The 17,500-nt window shown below is 45.7% G+C and overlaps 1 protein-coding gene across 1 annotated transcript in view; it reads right to left on the bottom strand.

The window, feature by feature from the left end:
- LOC142001740 (complement receptor type 1-like) overlaps nt 1-15,254 on the bottom strand; it is a 122,459-nt gene extending 107,205 nt beyond the window's left edge. The window contains exons 1-3 of the mRNA XM_074977262.1: nt 15,124-15,254; nt 9,465-9,558; nt 3,685-3,770 (exon numbers count right to left, since the gene is read on the bottom strand). Of these exons, the coding sequence (XP_074833363.1) occupies nt 3,685-3,770; nt 9,465-9,558; nt 15,124-15,199 (256 nt within the window). The 5' untranslated portion in view covers nt 15,200-15,254. The remainder of the gene's footprint in view (nt 1-3,684; nt 3,771-9,464; nt 9,559-15,123) is intronic.
- Nucleotides 15,255-17,500: the final 2,246 nt, after the last annotated feature.

Here is a 17,500-nt window from a genome sequence, read left to right as displayed (position 1 = left end):
AGAGAGACAGATTCTTGCCAGATCTCTGTCAGCAGGACAGGGCGGGATGCAAACGATCAGCTAGCATAGTGCAAATACTCTCACAAAACTAGGTGGTAGAAGAATTTTTGTATTTTTTCTGTTCACAGCTGAAAATTGACTGCAGGGACACACATTTTAGCCTCCAAGCACATCCCTATCAAATAATGACCATCAGTTTCCCAGGAGTCACCCTTGATTCATGAGTAGCCTGTACAGAGACTGGTAGAGGGGGGAATCCCAGGTTACATAATCTCAGCACTCAATCTGACAACTACCACTCAGAGCGTAGTGAGGATCACATTCAAACCTAACCCCATCCCTGGGTCTACAGACAGGGCCATGTCCAGCTACGTGTCTTGCATTCTGGATTTCTGTGGCAACATGAAAAAACCTCTAAAACTGAAAAGGTACAGAAGATGTCAGTCTCCCACAATAGTGGTGCTGTTCCACATCTAGGGCCAGAGAGGGGAGGGCCAGGGAGGCATCTGGGGTGATGCGTTCCCTGAAACAGGTCACTCAGTCACTCACTCGCAACTTGCTTAGATTTTAAAGAAAACCATCTGTCCTAGCTATGAAACCACTAGCCCACTAAACTGAACGAGCCCAGCAAACGATAGCTTCAGATTTGCATACTACTCTTGTTTTGGAGAGCCCATGAACTTGCTTTCTCCTGGTATTCCAGTATATATAAGAAAAGATGTAGGCTGCTAAACATCAGTAAAAACTCGGGTAAACCCTCAGCAGATATTAGCTCACTCAGCAACTGAAGGACTGCAAGAAAGAAATGAAAGACTACTTTGAAGAATCAGCAAAACATCTTTTGTCTCTCATTTTGGCTCACCACTTTTTCCTCAGAGCAAGCTTTGTATGTCACAATGGAAAAAATTCCAGGAGCCACCAGTACACCACCAAAAAATTCTTGATGAAAAAAAAGCAACAGTAACCAGGGGATGACATTAACTACATTTCTTTGACTATTTAAGTCAAGTATCAGCCTCATGAAGATAATTTTTTACATGGCACCACTGACAGTAACAGAAAAGCTCGAGTTTCCCAAACAGTTTTCAACACTTAGTAAAGCAGAAGATGTGGGGAGAAAGAGGACATGGCATAAGATGAACCATATCAACAGTAAATACCTTAAGCTATTCCAGTATATTACTTTATAAGATCTGTGCTCACTGAATAATTTTAAAAATGTTTAGTCACCCAGCAACAGAAATAACGGTACCAGTGTTCATCTCCAGAAAGGAATAATAGGAAGAGAAATGAAGTGTGAAGATTTATGAATACCAGCAAACTACAGCCATCTCATTCATAATGGTACAACAACATTTTGTACCTTAGGGCAGACCGTAAATCAAATAAAAATAGTTAATTAAAATAATCATGCAAATGACAGCATTTATAAGGCACACTGGACACCATGGGTTACCCCAAGATAACCCAACATTGGAAGAAGGCTCCTTTTCCAGGTGTTCTACTACACATAAGTTGTAATAGTCTAGGTCTACACTATGAGATAAATTCAACTTTATTAATATCGATTTTATAATTCTGGAATTCATAAGTTCAAATATGACCATCCCCACCTCCCACGTGCTCCTCACACAGTCGACTCATTGCTGCCACACTCAAATTGGCAAACATCAATGACTGCAGTAGTGCATGGTGGGAACCTATCCCACAGCTCTCTCATCCCCATAGCATTTTGGATATACTCGCTGGTCTTTGACATCTTCCCACACTGAATTTTCCTCATTCCCCTCCTGTGCTAAGCAAACATCTATTTTTCCCCATTGAAAGGAAAGAAAAGTAGGACATCCATACAGCTGACAAAAATGTTTGTAGAAATGTCTTTCTTCTGTAACTGAATTCTCAGCTGACCATCCACTGAGTGTCCCCCCTCCTGTGATTGCATCAGATCCCTGAAAAGAATACAGGGGCCCTGAGTGTATTCTCAAAGTTAGACGAAAGAGGACAGAAAAGTCTAGGAAAAAAGAATTTTTGATCTTCCCCTTCACCACACAGATATTGCCAACAGGGGTGATGGCAGTGAAATATCATACACTGAACTTATAACACAAACAGGAATTTCAACTAGCTCCCCCATCCTCAAACCACCATCACCACCACCTGTGTTTCTGAGGGGGTCAAAGCATGAAGACAGATAGGAGAGGTTACTAAAAAGATTTTACAAGTGAAATATAAAACCAGACGGTGTCTTCAATGGACCACAAGCTCCCGAAAATATTTTTGGTGGGGCACGGGAGGGTGCTGTGGTCTGCAGCTGCAGAGCCGCTTGGAATGCTGAAGTCGTTGAAGTAGTTCCCCTGACTACCTTCGCCACAGGGGGAGACTTCCCCCTGGCGGCTGCAAGCCCCAGTGGTCCCACCCTATAGGTCGGGGGGGGGGGGGGGGAAGCCAGTGGGGGAGCCAGATGAAGTTGTCTTCCCCAAATATCTTAGCCGCCAGAGGAGACTTCCCCCCAGTGGCAGCAAGCCCCCAATATCCTAGCTGCTGGAGACTTCCCCCCAGGGGCTGCAAGCCCCAATGGTCCCATGCAATGAGCATGGGAGGGTTCAGTGGGGGGCCAGTTAAGGTGGTACTCCCCAAGTATCTAAGCCACCGGGAAGACTTCCCTCTAGTGGCAGCAAGCCCCCAAATATCTTAGCTGCCAGGGGAGACTTCCCCGGTAGCAGCAAGCCCCCGAATATCTTTACCCACCCTTGGAGCCCTAAACACGTGTAATCTAGACATGGTGCTGCCTGGCAGGATGGTCAGTACCGAACAGCAGGCACGTCCTGTTGTTGGGTTGGGGGCTACCCAGGTGAGTGGCTGAGTGCGGGAAAGACCCACACTGCATGGTGCCTGTCGGGGAGGGAAGGAAGCTCGTGCACAAATGTGAACCACTGAGAAGAAGTTTCTCGGAGTCTTATGCAAGCATGACCCCCATAACAGCCTTGTTGCGATGTAGTGGGGTGAAGAAGCCACCGGTGTCAGGCAGTGCAGATTCAAATAAGTGTAGAGACAGAACCACAAACTCCCTGCAGGACTATTGGTAATGGGGAGATGCACTCACAGCAAAAAAAGACATTTCTCAGACTCTCATGAGCCCACAGCCTTGCTGCTCCCACTTTGAAATTCACAGTCTTCTTGTTACTTAATCAACTGGAGAGCAGCAGCCAGAGTGGAGCAGTGAGGGGCATTGTGGGTTACATATGGGACACCTCTGGAGGTTAATAAATTAGATTTTAACATGTGGCGAACTCATGAATTCAAACTCATGAATTCGAGCTTGACAGTCTACCTGTCAGGGAACTGCAATATTGTAATCTCAATATTAGTGCTCCCTAAATCGAGCTAATAGTATTTACAGTGAAGACAGTCATGTGAGAATATCGAGCTAAATGCCTGAAATTTGAATTTATCTCATCGTGTAGATGCAGCCAGAGACATATGACGGAATCAAGAACCGATAGATAAAATCCTCTGTAAAAAGATTTCCTGTTATGAGTAGATGCTTTTATTTGCACAATTCTTATTCATTCTTCTCAGACAGAGACCTCCCCTGACTCACACAAAATATGCAGCTTCGCGATGCACAAATGGAAAATACAGTTCAAGATGTGAACTGTTCTTAAAACCATTCAATTAGTTTACCTTGGCAGTGTGGAAAATTCTCGTTCCAATCAACTCCATTTTCCACACGCACACATTGGACAGAAGTCGGTCCAATTAATCTGTACCTAAAGAAAAAAGATTCAAGTTTGTTACTCAAGTAATCAAAGAACTAGTTAACAGTCCAGAAAGATGGAACATGGTTTCTTTCAGCCAGTAGGTAGAGACAAACCATTAACAAGGGACACCTCTAACATCAGAAGACCAATGAAGACTTGAGGGCAGGTCTACGCTACACACTATGTTGCTCACGGGTGTGAAAACATCATCCCTCTGAGGGAGTTATACTGGACTACTACCCCCACCCCCCATATAGACAGTACTATGCCAACAAGAGAGTGTTGGAGTTGCAGGTTTTATTCTCTTATATGCCCTCTTAAAGTTTTAATTTTAAGCTTAACAAGGCAGCAATGTAAGGTAACATATTAACACATGCAAAATTTTATTGATTAAGTTCTTTAATTGAATATATGTCTCCTGTTTTCGAGTTCAGTGCATTTTGTAAATAAGAGACAGTTTTGGCATTATGTCTATGTTAATAAGATTACAGGATGATGCTGAAGGCTGAAACCTTAATTGTTCGATTTACAATGCCTTTTGCTCTGCTTTTTTCTGAGATCCCTTGTAAGAATTGTTTTCATGTGAAAGTGGTATGTCTGTGTTGAGATGAAGGTGCGAAGAGCCCAGAGCCAGATGGCCAAGACAGGAGGGGCGAAGCATGGGTGACAACAGACTTCACAGCGTCAGAGAAGGACCATCAGTGCATACCCACAGTCAAGATGTGATTGGACTAGCAGATTGATGACTCTAAAGCATGGAGCAGGCATCCCTAAGGACAACTGATTACAGGATGACACTTTTGCAGATGTTTTGAGAATGACTGGTATCAAAAGATAACATACCAGCCACAGACTGACACAGCAGACTTCAACGAAGGAAAGGATTATAAAAGCAGGGTGCTTTGCCATGGGACTTTGGATTTGTCTTGCCACCAACTCCAGGAGAGCATCACATCGCAACAAACAAGGCCCTGCTCTCCCTCTGTGATCAATCTCGCTGGCCACGAGATTGATCCAGGCTCTGGATTGGTACCTACCACATCGTTTGGCGGGACTGTGCGCATGGTGTGTGTGTGTGACTGAAAAGCATATGCTACTGTTATATTCTCAATGAATGCGGTGTACTGCCTTTTCCCCTGTAAAAGATCTCGTGTGCTTCATTTAAAGCATACCAAGAGCATCACTTTCCAAAACATCTAGCACTCTTGAACAGCTAGATTTGCTATGCTGATGGAGAGGCACTCCCATTATTAGAGGGGTATCCTGATTTACAACTGTACAGCAACCAAGGTATACCACACTGTACATGGGAGTCAAGCCCCGTGTAGTTAAAGGCAATTAACAGCTACAAGCCATGGTATATAGCTCCCCAAAGTGCAAGCAGGAGAGACACCTCATTTTTGGGCTATGCTTATCAGATGTTTGAGAGTGCACCTTCATCCTCTGAAAACAGCAATAAATTACCTCTCTTCTCAGTTTGAGATTTGTGCACTCCCGCCACCAATAAGCGACAGAAGGCCCTACCACCGCTGCAACAGAACTCTTCAAATGGCAAGAAAATCAGTAATTTTACAGATCATTGCTCACATTGGTTTCTCATGCAAAAGGTGTTTGCGTTTGCTGAGCAGGAGCCTGCGTCTCATCCTGTTTCTAACACATAGGAGGAAGTGCTTGAGCCGTTGCCACTCTACACCTGAGAATTGCCATGCTTTTCTGCACGTACTAAAAATCTCTTCTCTGAATGCCCAGTTGTGTCATGCTGGCTCAGCTTAAGCAGCTCTTGTAACCTTTTCCTGCCTGCTTACACCAACAGTGGGAGACAAGATGGCTGCCACGAGCAGTCACACACTTGCCACCTCCCTGTTCCGTATTCAAAATTCAAGCATCTTAACTATTCACAAGCTCACCTTTGCTCTTTAAGCCCAGAGACCTCATAGCTCTCCACATTTCAAAAGCTTGGGCCCCCCTCTAAGATACCACACAAAGAGCACCAAGTCCTTCAGCAAGAGCTCAGACGCTTCTGTGGATCAAGCCCACTTCATTCAGAAGGCAGGATGATGGTCAGTCTATGGGATAAAGGATTTTACTCCCACCTTTGTGGAGTTGGAGATCCAGCCTTACCCCAGAAAATTACCTCCTCACCCCCATATACATCTATTTGAGACTTGGTCTTAACATCTCCCCCTCACCCTGAGCGTCCCTTGGAATTCCTATCTCTGATGCTGGGACAAGCCACCTAAATTGGGACACAGGAAAACAAAACTCTGCACAACATCAGCAGTCATGTCTCTTGTAGGCCCATGCAATGCAACCCAAAAAATTAGCAGGGAGGGATAACAGCATTTAAACTATGTATAGTGCTGCCACAAGAAGAAATGGTAAAAATTGGCCAGGAGCAACTTCAGGCTGGAATTGGGAAGGTTTCTAACCACGGGAAGGGTTAGGCCCAGGAACAGTCACCCAACAGTAGTTGTGAGGACAACTCAAGTAATGTGAGGGACAGCTGGACAAGTTTATGAGAGCAACTGTAGGAAGGGTTGCTTGTGACGGGAAGGCTCAGACACCCTGGTATTTGTTTCCTGTTTATGCATTTCTAATGGCTCACACTGCAGGATCTCAGCCAGTCACAGAATCCCAGGGCTGGAAGGGACCTCAGGAGGTCATCTAGTCCAGCCCCCTGCTTCAAGCAGGATCAACCCCTCCTAAGTCATCCCAGCCAGGACCTTGTCCAGCCGGGACTTGAAAACCTCAAGGGATGGAGAATCCACCACCTCTCTAGGGAACACATTCCAATGCTTCACCACCCACCTGATGAAGAAGTTTTTCCTCCTATCTAACCTACACCTTTCCCTCTTCAACTTCTGGCCATTACTCCTTGTTCTGCCACCTGACACCACTGAGAACAGTTTCTCACTCTCCTTTTTAGAGCTCCCCTTCAGGAAAGTGAAGGCTGCTATTAAATCACCTTTAAGTCTTCTCTTCTATAAGCTAAACAAGCCAAATCCCTCAGCCTATCCTCATAGGTCTTGTGCTCCAGACCCTTAATCATTTTTGTTGCCCTTTGCTGAACCTGATCTAGCAAATCCACATCCTTTTCATACTGGGGGGCCCAAAACTGGACACAATATTCCAGATGTGGCCTCACCAGTGCCGAATAAAGAGGAATAATTACTTCTCTAGATCTGCTTGAAATGTTCCTCCTAATGCACCCTAATATGCCATTAGCCTTCTTGGCTACAAGAGCACACTGTTTACTCATATCCAGCCTTTCATCCACCATAACCCCTAGGTCCCTTTCCATCGTACTGCTGCTGAGCCAGTCGGTCCCCAGCCTGTAACAATGCTTGGGATTCTTCCGCCCCAGGTGCGGGACTCTACACTTCTCCTTATTGAACCACATCAGATGTCTTTTGGCCCAATCCTCCAATTTATGCAGGTCCCTCTGGATTCTCTCTCTACCCTCCAACATATCTTCCTCTCCCCCTAGTTTTGTGTCATCCACAAACTTGCTGAGGGTGCAACCCAGTCCCTCATCCAGGTCATTAATAAAGATGTTGAACAACACCAACCCCAGAACTGAGCCTTGCGGCACTCCGCTTGAAACAGACGACGATCCACATATTGAGCCATTGACCACTACCCGTTGGGCCTGACCCTCAAGCCAGCTTTCTCTCCATCTTATAGTCCAAGGATCCAATCCATATTTCCTTAACTTATGGACAAGAATGTTGTGGGAGACCGTATCAAAAGCCTTGCTGAAGTCAAGGTATATCACATCCACTGACTTCCTCATGTCCACAGAGCTTGTTACCTCGTCATAGAAGCAGCAGTCAGGAAGCTATTACCCACTCTCACTTGGGGTATTCTGAGTTGGTTTCCTTTATCTCCTTCCTTTGAACTACTGGGGATGAACATGGCTGAAAATAGGACACTGAATGGAGAGGGCCAGGACTCGGAGCTGGCACCAAGCACCCTCACCACAGTACTTAGCTTGTTGTTGGTTTCTGCTTTTATGCTCAGGCTCTAGTATGTAAGATTGGTGAGAAATTTCCTCACAGGTCAGAGTGGCTAAGATGTTGTGGGAGAGGAGAGGCAGAAGAGGTTGCCTTCCTCTGTAGGTGTGAATGGAGGTCACTTGGCAGGATTAAATTTGCCTATCTCACTTTATCATTTCCCTGCCATGAAAGGGGCCTGAGGATTTGGGGCCCTGAAGGCCCTTCTATTCTCTATTCATGGCACATTTATGGTCTAACCCCCTGTGAGCTGTATTATTTTGGACTAATTTTTGTTGAGTTTAAGTATGTAGGTCCCTGGGCAGTGTTGGGGGCCTGTGACATGCAAGAAGTCAGACAGGATGATCTGGTGGCCCCTTCTGGCCTTAAACTTGGCAAATCAAAATCCAAACAGCCATATGCTCAGTGCAATGAAGCCACAAGCAATTTTTGATTCTCCAAGGCTTGGCAGCAGAACCCCTATGGATACAACAACCACCGCACTCAATGTTATCCTGGGTAATACTGACATCTGTAAGGAAGGGACAAAGATTTGCTATCATGGAGCAGGAAGAGATCTGCTTCTAGCTGGTGTTGCATCTTATGGCAATAACCTGCCATCAGCTCCCAGCCCCCAGACACAACCCCATTTAACAAGGGAAAGATGGCACGAGTCAACAAGTGCCACAATACCCAAAAATGGGACTCATGACACATGATCCAACACCTGCTGTACGAACATCTGGGGGCTCTAAGCTCGGATTGTCAGAACCACCTGAGCAAGTCAGGTGCTTGTCTCCCACTGAATGACAACTGTAGCTGGGTAGCTCTCTTCCTTTGACTCTGTTGCAACAAAGTCTGGACACCATGTATGAATCAAGCAGGAAGGTTTATTTCGCATGGCACTGGTGGAGTGCCGCTTCGCCCATCAGGACTCAGTGAAACACTGCCAGACAACAGATTACAATTGATTATATAGATTATTGATGGGTGGGAGAAAAACTACGACATGGGGGTCACTCACGCCTGGATAGGTTCGAGCAACAAGATGAAATGAGCACAGTAAGCCAATAATCTAAAAAGGTTGCAGGGTATCCCCCCTATAGCTTATACAGCATCTTATCTCTAGTAGAAGTGGTTTCCTCTACATGGTAAACAAAACAGCTACACAATGACCAGTTCATGTCTAGATAGAATAGGGGATGTGGTGATGCCTCCACACTGGTGCACCAGAGGGTTTACACAGACGATTTAAAGCACAAATCATTAACAGCACCAACAACTGGTTTCCACATGCAGGGCCTCTCCTTGGAATGTAGCTGCTCAGGCAGCTATTCCTCCCTTCAGACTTAAAGGCCCTTCCTGCCCTTCTCTGGGTATTGTGAGGGAGATAAGGGAGAAGGGGTCCCAGTGAGGTATTTTTCCACTCATGCTAGCTGGGTTTCTTATTTTATAGGCCTACTCCAGACTTTAAAAATTTAATAGGGGGTCTTTAGTGCAGGAATTTTCACCCTACAGACTCTTTTGAAAATTGCAGGCGTAACTCTTCGCAAGAGCCTAGGCCAGGGCTCACAATTTATGGGAAAAAAAACCTCACTTATGTTCTTCAAGTTAAAGCAGGCTTTTTAATCTCATTTTGCCAGACTTCACCAGCAGTTTTACACCAGTCTAGGTTCTGTTAATTAGTTAAACGCAGCAACTTGCCACTCACCCTTCATCACAGGAGAAGCTGGCTGTTGCACCAACCTGGAGACTGGTGAACTCAGCCTTGCCGTTTTCTATTTCTGGTGCTGTACATTGTCCTCCTAAAAGAGAGCAAGACTAATATTAGCGTTACCTCATAATACTTCAATGCAGGGATGGACAACCAATAATTGTGACTGAGCCATATGGGTGAACCTTCTTCACCTCAGTACCCACCACTGCCTGTAAGAGAAAAAGGGAATAGCTTGCACCTCCTGACATCATAAATGCAGATCAAACCAAAGATCTTTGAATCCAAGATCTATCCAGAGGTCAGCACCAAAGGCTACAGAGGAAAGCTGAAAACCCATATGATGGATAATTTTGTAATAAGCCCAGGAAAAGTGAGGTGAACAGGAAGAAGGATGATGCTTTCTCATCCAACACAATCATAGAATCATAGAACACTAGGACTGGAAGGGACCTCGAGAGGCCATCGAGTCCAGCCCCCTGCCACAATGGCAGGACCAAGTACTATCTATCTAACCTGTTCTTAAATACCTCCAGCGATGGAGATTCCACAATCTCCCTTGGCAATTTATTCCACTGTTTGACCACCCTGACAGTTAGGAACTTTTTCCTAATGCCCAACCTAAACCTCCCTTGCTAAGCCTGTTGCCTCTTGTTCTATCCTCAGAGGCCAAGAAGAACAAGTTCTCTCCTTCCTCCTTATGACTCCCTTTTAGGTACCTGAAAACCGCTTTCCTGTCTCCCCTCAATCTTCTCTTTTCCAAACACAACAAGCCCAATTCTTTCAACCTTTTTTCATAGGTCGCATTCTCTAGACCTTTAATCGTTCTTGTCGCTCTTTTCTAGACCCTCTCTAGTTTCTCCACATCCTTCCTGAACTGCGCTGCCCAGAACTGGACACACTACTCCAGCTGAGGCCTAACCAGAGCAGAGTAGAGTGGAAGAATGACTTCTCGTGTCTTGTTCACAACACACCTGTTAATGCATCCCACAATCATGTTTGCTTTTTTTGCTACAGCATCACACTGTTGACTCATATTTAGCTTGTGGTCCACTATAATCCCTAGATCCCTTTCTGCTGTCATCGTTCCTAGATAGTCTCTCCCCATTCTGTATGCGTGAAACTGATTGTTCCTTCCCAAGTGGAGCACTTTGCATTTGTCCTTATTAAACTTCATCCTGTTTACCTCAGACCATTTCTCCAATTTATCCAGATCATTTTGAATTATGACCCTATCCTCCAAAGCAGTTGCAACCCCTCCCAACTTGGTACCATCTGCAAACTTAATAAGCGTACTTTCTATGCCAATATCTAAATCATTGATGAAGACATTGAACAGAACCGGTCCTAACACAGACCCCTGTGGAACCCCACTTGTTATACTTTTCCAGCAGGATCGAGAACCATTAAGAATACTCTCTGGGTACGGTTATCCAGCACCCACCTTATAGTAGCCTCATCTAAATTGCATTTGCCTAGTTGTTTTTTTTATAAGAATATCATGAGAGACCATATGAAATGCTTTACTAAAGTCTAGGTATACCACATCGACCGCTTCTCCCCTATCCACAAGGCTCACTACCCTATCAAAGAAAGCTATCAGATTAGTTTGACAAGATTTATTCTTTACAAACCCATGCTGGCTGTTTCTTATTTCCTTACCACCTTCCAAGTGCTTGCAGATGATTTCTTTAATTACCTGCTCCAATATCTTTCCTGGCACAGAAGTTAAGCTGACTGGCCTGTAGTTTCCTGGATTATTCTTATTCCCCTTTTTACAGATGGGCACTATATTTGCCCTTTTCCATTCTTCTGGAATCTCTCCTGTCTCCCATGATTTTCCAAAGATGATAGCTAAAGGCTCAGATACCTCCTCTATCAGCTCCTTGAGTATTCTAGGTTGCATTTCATCAGGCCCTGGTGACTTGCAGACATCTAATTTTCCGAAGTGATTTTTAACTTGTTCTTTTTTTTATTTCAACTTCTAACCTTACCCCTTTCCCACTACCATTCACGATGTTGGGCATTCCTTCATCAGACTTCTCAGTGAAGACTGAAACAAAGAAATCATTAAGCATCTCTAACATTTCCAAGTTCCCTGTTACTGTTTCTCCCTCCTCACTGAGCAATGGCCCTACCCCGTCCCTGGTCTTCCTCTTGTTTCTAATATATTTATAAAAAGCCTTCTTGTTTCCCTTCATGCCTGTAGCTAGTTTGAGCTCATTTTGTGCCTTGGCCTTTCTAATCTTTCTCCTGCATTCTTGTGTTGTTTGCCTATATTCATCCTTTGTAATTTTTCCTTGTTTCCATTTTTTATACCATTCCTTTTTTATTTTCAAATCATGAAAGATCTCCTGGTTAAGTCAAGGTGGTCTTCTCCCATATTTTCTATCTTTCCTACACAGCGGGATAGCTTGCTTTTGGGCCCTTAATGTCCCTTTGAAAAACTGCCAACTCTCCTCAGCTGTTTTTCCCCCCAGTTTTGCTTCCCATGGGACCTTATCTACCAGCTCTCTGAGTTTACCAGAATCTGCCCTCCTGAAATCCATTATCTCTATTTTGCTGTTTTCTGTTGTACCCTTCCTTAGGACTGTGAACTCCATGATTTCATCATCACTTTCACCAAAGCTGCCTTCCACCTTCAAGTTCTCTACCAATTCCTCCCTATTTGTTAAAATCAAATCCCCCAGGTAGCTTTTTCAACCTTTTGGAATAAAAAATTGTCTCCAATACAATCCAAGAATTTACTGGATAATCTGTGCCCCTCTGTATTAGTTTCCCAACATACATCTGGATAGCTGAAGTCCCCCACCACCACCAAATCTGGGGCCCTGCTTGACTCTGTTAGTTGTTTAAAAAAAGCCTCATCCACCTCTTCCACCTGGCTAGGTGGCCTGCAGTAGACGCCTAGCAGGACATCACCCTTGTTTTGTACCCCTCTTAGTCTAACCCAGAGACTCTCAACATGTGCATCTCCTACGTCCATCTCCACCTCAGTCCAAGAGTGTACATTTTTAATATGTAAGGCAACACCTCCCACTTTTCTTCCCTGTGTATCCTTCCTAAGCAGGCTGTACCCTTCAATACCAACATTCCAATCACATGTATTTTCCCACCACAATTCCTCTACAGTAAACCCTCAGTTTACACAGTGGTTGCATCCTGGGCAACCTCCACATCAAATTTTGCATAAATTGGGCAGGGGGAGAAGTTTGGAAGATCCCTGGAATTCCCCTGGTTGGGGGAAGCAGGTGGCTGGAGCCTCTCCTCCAGCCAGTGGCTCTGGCTCCCCCAAGGGTGGGCAGGGGCTAGGTTCGGGACAGGGCACCTCCTGCTCCAGCTGCCAGACATGGTACCCCTGCCGCCCCCTAGCCACGGCACAGCTTGGCCCCAGGGCTACTTGGGTAGCGGCAGCTCCAGCTGCACTGCTGGAGCCTTGGGCTGCTCCAGCTGCTCTGCAGCTTGGCCCTGGGGAGCTCCAGCTCTGCCTGCCCCTCTACACACCTGATGAGGCAGTGCCAGGCAGCCCTAAGGCAGGAGCTGCCTCCTCAGGAGCCCCTGAGCCAGCCAGCAGCACAGAGGTAAGTGGAGAGGTGGGATACAGGAAAAGTAGGGTGCCCCCCCGGACTCAACTCATGTTAATATGAAACGTGTAAGTCAAGTCCATGCAAAGTGAGGGTCTACTGTATTCCTAAACAAGAGAATCAAGATTCCTTAGCAGATTTACTGTAAGCGCAAATATTCATATTGTACATTGTAAGGCCCAGATCCGGAAAACTCAGGTGCATATTCATGTGCGAAGACCCACTGACCTCAGTGGGTGGCAATTACAAATTAAAAAAAAAAAACATTATGTGGAATAAAAATATAGATGGCATAAATTATGAAATTTAAAAAGTTTTATGGGAACAAAAGACCTCAGTGAATGATGGTAAAATATGTCAATGCAGACAAGTCATGTAAAAATTGCAACCTGTTTACTCAGGTTTGGTGAATTCAAAAAATCAAGTCCGACTGAAGTGACTGAATCTTAAGAACTCCCTAAGTGCTTTACTAAATCTGGATTTGTACATAAAATAGCTTCACTTACTTGGGCATGCTGCCTTGTGAAAATAAGGACATTCAAGAATGTTCCATCTGTATGTTAGGCAAAGTTAAGCTCATAAGCATCCAACTGTACCTATCCTTTCTCGTTCTGATTTACTATGGACTACTGCTTCAAATACAGTGTATACAGCCTTACGAAAGAAGTCCATAATAGACACTGTTACTATTCTAACAGGTATTTTGGAGGATAAGCTTTCATGGGCAAAGACCCATTTCATCAGATGCACGAGTGGGGAGGTTTCAGAGGAGGATTTACTCCCCATACTCATGCATCTGACAAAGGGGGTCTTTGCTCCAAAACATCTCAGTCTACAAGGTGCCACAGGACTTCTTTTTGTTTTTCAAGATACAGACTAACACGGCTACCTCTCTGATGCTGTTATTAGTAGGTTTACTTTTCATATAATCAATTAATTATAATTGAGTTCTGTATTCCATTATTAGGAACAGAGCAACTACAAGAGATCCCTCTAAGACGGGACACCCCTGTTCAAAGCCCTTTGAAGATCATGGATTTGAACTGGGGACTCCCACAGCCTGACCTAAGACATGAAGAAGAGCAATTTGCATTTTTGGTGACTAAATCCCTTCTTCTCTGCAGGCAAGCACTGAACAAGGGTGTGCAACAAATACCTAAGGTAGCTACACAACCCACCAAAACTCAGAGATTCATATTACATCTTTGGTCCAATTCATACTGAATTAGAAACAACCTGAAACAAAAAAATTGAAACATGGGACATTTCCAAATCTCCCTCTCTGTCAGGTAGGAGAAAATGAGCCATGCTGCATGAATAATCTACCCTTTAGACTACACAGAACTTGGGCCCAATTAATATTTTGTTTCATCTCATGCTGTCCTCTGACTAATAACCTTTACTTATTTACACTTATACCCTTACTTGCTTACAAAGGCAAAACACTAGATGAAAAGACATAAAATAAATATCGCCGACTGACCCTGGTCCAATGTTAAACTATGTGTCTATGAGATCTGGCCCCTGTCTGTGATTCTATCATTTAGGCAAGAAGGATGCCCATAGGATTTAAACATTTCAGAGTGCAAAACAACTGACACCACTTTCAGCCTCCACAGACACCCAGGCGACGCCCGCCAGACCCCCGACGGAAATGACAGAGATGACGGATTGCCAAAGGACCCCACCACTCGTTTCGGAGGCCCCTCTGTAATCCTGGCGGGCAGACTCAGGGGGCACCGAGGCATGTGTCAACGGGCAACAGCTCCCCAGCAAACGGGACCAGAGCCCGGCCTCCCCCGGCCGGATTCAGTGTCGCTCCCCCACACCCGCCCATAGGTACCCGGGACTCCAAGCCCTCAGCCCCGTTCTTGCTGTAACCGTGGAAACGGGCCTCTCCCGCCGCGGTGGGGAAAGCGGCGTGACTGCGGCTGGGAGAACAGCAGGAAGCCGGGGAATGAAGAGGGCCGGAGATCGGGGGAGGGGCTAGGGCAGGGCAAAAGGGAGGAGCTAGAAGAGGAGCGAAAACCGGGGAACGGAGAGCCAACAACACCCCCGCACGCGGCACTCACCCAGCGCTCCTCTGGGCAGCGGCAGCAGCAGCAGCGCCACCAGAAGCGGAGCCCCGCCAGAGCGACGCAGCAGCATCGCGCCGAGGCCCCTACCCGACCGCGGCTGCTCTGTGCCTCCCACTGCGCCTGCGCCGCGCCAGGAAGCGCCTCCGCTGATTGGCTGAGGAGTGCGTTGGGTATCCGCTTTGCGGCGCTGGAGGGCGAGGCCTTCGCGCTCGGGCGCCGCCTCAGACTTTAAGGGGCAGAGAGGGGGCGGAGTGTGAGTGTGCGCGCTCGTGCGTAGAGGGCCTGGGGCGCGCGTCGCTGCCCTGCCTCAAGGGCCGGAAGAAGGGGCGGGGAGGAGATTTGCTTCTTCTAACTTAAAGCGGGCGAGCAAACTTTTTACTCCGGGACTCACTTTTTGCCCCTTCTCCCCCCCTCCCGCCTGGTGGGGGACCTGTGGGTTACGTTCACCTGACAAACACAAACCCTTCTGGCACGCGTCAGGCAGTACGTCTGCGGAAGGAGCCAGCGTGGGTCGGTGCACAAAGGTGAATACACGCACATAAAACTGTCTCCGATTTCAACGTGTTGAATGAGAAACGTGAAATTTCACGCCACCCCCCCCCCCGGGCCTGCCCCAGACTTTGCGCACCCGGGATTGAAAGGAAGGTGGGGGGCGGGTTGTGGCCAGCAGATGAGATTGCATCTCACAAATGTCTACAGAAAGGAGACGGAGGTGAAGAAGGCTGGCTAGGAACCCACGTCTTCGGCCCAGACTGCCCTAGGCCACAGTCTCACACGCCCACGAGCCACTGACCGAGGGCAAGGGCACACGGGATGTGCTCTCCTCTTCCCCCGGCTGCCCCGACTGCCATTTGTGCAGGAACCTTGCTGGCTTTTGCTTCTCTGCCAAGGCAGATTGTGTAATGTGCTGCATTTCTCACCCTGCTTGGGGAAGGTAGGAGGTAGAGGAACCTAGACGTGCCTCAGTCAGGGGACATGTATGCCCTGGCACTGCAGCAGCCTTGAAGATGCACTTTTCACTTGCTTGCAAGTTGCTCTTGTGAGAGAGGGCTGGCGTAGTCTTTCCCCAGCCGCCTGGCCCCTGTCCTCTGTATCCACAGCTCCATCCCAGAGCATTGATTTGAATGAAGCATGTACATTTTCATTTTATTTTCCAAAACACCCCAAAATGAGTTAAGGGCCTAAGCAAAGTTAGGTAAATTTCTAGTCGTCGATACAGCAATTAATTTACAGTAGTGAGGCCGTTTTAGGTAATACTGATGGTTGAAATGGCACTGATATGCAGAAGGGCTCATTTAAGTACAGAACAACCAACTCTTAAAAGACACTTTGATATCTGTTTCTTTCCTCATTCCTACTCTTAATCCCTTCTCCCCACTGTCCAACTTTAATCAAGGCACTTACTTGGAGTTTGTTCACAGGACAGCTATTATATTGAAAACACTCTTAGTTTTGATTATCAGAATCCTTACTAACTCGAACCTGGCTTGTTCAGTTATAAAAAAAAAAAAAACACAAAAAACAAAAACGAATGTCATACCCATTCAGGAAACAAGCAAGTATGGCTTTTGTTTCCTCTTTAAAAAAAAACAAAAACAAAAAATAAACCTAATGCCACAGGGTAGCCAATTGACATATAGAGTAAGAATGCTTGAGTCAGACAGCAGCTGAGCTGACTTACCTTCCCAGCTAACAGAGAAATTATAAAACCACATTTAAAATACAAAGATGGAGAAAGATGAGTTCATTAGTCAGATAAGTGAAAGGCTCAGGCTGTATTGTTCACCTTGGCCATTTTCTAGGGTTAACATATTTGAACTTTCAAAAAAGAGGACCCCCCTATAAGGGAGTGTATATGTTTCAGTATCTACCAACTCCCATTTTATTTGTTTTATATATCCTCTAACTTTTTTGAAAATGTAAGTTGCTACATATTTGTCTGATCTTTCCACCTGCCTGTCAGTTACTAAACTTCACACCAATGCTGACCCCTACTCCAACTTAATACTCTTACAAGATGACTGAAAAAATACAGAACCCATAGTCAATAAGGCAAATGTAAGTAACTAAAAGCCAAGAAGAAAAGGTTCTTGACTGCAGACTCTCTTGTCTGATGACATCTCCCTGTAGCACATCTTAATCTGAAAGCTCTTAGTTGAAGAGAAAATCTGTTTTACTTAGTCAAAGAATCACACATACCTAGGACGCAGTGTAAACACCACAGGAATAGCGAGGCCTTAAGTCACAGATGGACAACCCCAAAGTAGAAAATCCATGAGAGACTCATACCAGAATGTGAATAGTTCCAGAACAGTAACAAAGAGGTAGCCATGTTAGTCTGTCTCCAACAAAACAAAAGAGCAGAAATGTA

The sequence above is a fragment of the Carettochelys insculpta genome, chromosome 26 (assembly GCF_033958435.1).
Source record: "Carettochelys insculpta isolate YL-2023 chromosome 26, ASM3395843v1, whole genome shotgun sequence".
Lineage (NCBI taxonomy): Eukaryota > Metazoa > Chordata > Testudines > Carettochelyidae > Carettochelys > Carettochelys insculpta.
Note: the sequence above shows the minus strand (reverse complement) of the source record. Positions and strands in the feature narration are given on the sequence as shown.